Consider the following 1,782-nt stretch of genomic DNA (forward strand, 5'->3'; position numbering starts at 1 on the left):
TTAAGGAGCTGCCCTCAGTGCACTCCCACACCCAGGAGTGGTGCTCAGCTGACCGATGGGCACCAGATACCGGGCTCACAGCTGATGAGCCTCTCCTGCCTCTGCAGCAGCACTACAGAGCAGCACTGCGGCAGGCACAGTTCGGCTGGGATGAGCAGGAATGGTGAGGCACCCAGCCTGAGCTTGGACTCCTCCCAGGCAGCCTGCCACTTCCTGCATTACTACATCCCTCGGGGATGTCAGGCTGTCGGTTTCTGTCTTATCCCAGGGTAGGGCCAAAATCAGCAGTCTGACATCCCTCAAGGAGTCCTGGATTGCGAGAGGGCACAGGTCAGGATGAGGGACCTCATAGGTGCACGATCCGTGCACTGGGCCTCTAGTTAAACACTAATTCCCAATTTCCTCCTCTCTTTCCAGCCTCTGGTAACCATTATTCTACTTCCTGTTTCTATATATTTGACTAAGTATCTCATATGAATGGAATCTCGATACATTTTTGAAATCTTAAGATTATTTTATACAGTGTATACTTTTCCCAGTAACAAAACTTAGAATGGACAAAACTATATTCCTCATTTTGTCTCTCATATTGCTATTATCGTATTCTGTGAGTCCCACAAATATCTGGGGCCAACCCAGTGCTCACCTGTGTAGGTGTGATGTGGCTGATGTCTTCAGATGCAAGCTGCTTCAGAAGGGTGGTCTTGCCAGCATTATCCAAACCCAGGAGAAGGAGTCTCACCTCCTGGTCTGGTGCACTTTTCAATTTTCGCAAAATTGAGAGTAAGCCCTTGAACAACCATAAAAAAGATTACTTTTGGGGCATTGACTTTCATATTATCAAACATTAGAGTACCTTCTCCTTGAAAAAAGTAATGTGGATAGCTTAATTATTATTATTTCCTGCTTTGATGCCATTTGTTCCATTTGCTTTCCCCTTCTATGTTTTGGCAGAAGTAGGCTAGTAAATTCAACAACTTAATAAATAGCATGGCTTATTTCTGCTCCTTCTATTAATCCATTTTAGTAATCACCCCAAATCTCCTAAAGCTCTTTATATAAACTTAGAGTACAGTACTCATCGAATCAGACTACAGGTGACTGACTTTTGTATTTTCCTCCTTTAGTAGAGTGAAGTTTCTCATGGTTAAGGACTATAGTTTCTGTTTCCCACATGCCTGGCACTAGATAGATACTAGATAATAGTTGTTTAATTAAACATAATTAACACCCAAGTTAATGTAAGTTAAAGGTGCTATACAAAGAAATACAAAAAAGTTATATGAAATTGTTTTTGGGCTCTCTGTTTCAGACTTCTTCATTTAGCTCTGGCCCAGTAGCTCAGATGGTTAGAGCGTTGTCCTGCTATGTTAAGGTTGCAGGGCATATACAAGAATCAATGCATAAACCAGTGGAACAACAATTTGGTCAGGGAACATACAAGAATCTCTCTCTAAAAAAATCAATAAATAAAATTTGAAAAAAGAAAAGAAAAAATAGCCAGGACCGGTTTGGCTCAATGGATAGAACATCAGCTTGGGGACTGAAGGGTCCCGGGTTCGATTCTAGTCAAGGGCATGTACCTTGGTTGCGGGCATATCCCCAGTAGGGGGTGTGCAAAAGGCAGCTGGTTGATGACTCTCTCTCATGGATGTTTCTAGCTCTCTATCTCTCTCCCTTCCTCTCTGTACAAAATCAATAAAATATTTAAAAAAAAAGAAAAGAAAAGAAAAAATAATTCATTATTCAAAATACTTCATCATCATGAGACCCTTACAGGAC

General features: G+C 41.8%; 1 protein-coding gene across 1 annotated transcript in view; it reads right to left on the reverse strand.

Annotated features, from left to right (window-relative positions):
• ARL3 (ADP ribosylation factor like GTPase 3) overlaps positions 1-1,782 on the reverse strand; it is a 29,658-nt gene that overhangs the window by 21,938 nt on the left and 5,938 nt on the right. Inside the window, exon 2 of the mRNA XM_036437956.2 lies at positions 647-790. Coding sequence (XP_036293849.1) covers positions 647-790 — 144 coding nt within the window. The remainder of the gene's footprint in view (positions 1-646; positions 791-1,782) is intronic.

The sequence above is a fragment of the Pipistrellus kuhlii genome, unplaced genomic scaffold (genome assembly GCF_014108245.1).
Source record: "Pipistrellus kuhlii isolate mPipKuh1 unplaced genomic scaffold, mPipKuh1.p scaffold_m20_p_15, whole genome shotgun sequence".
NCBI classification, from domain to species: Eukaryota; Metazoa; Chordata; class Mammalia; order Chiroptera; family Vespertilionidae; genus Pipistrellus; species Pipistrellus kuhlii.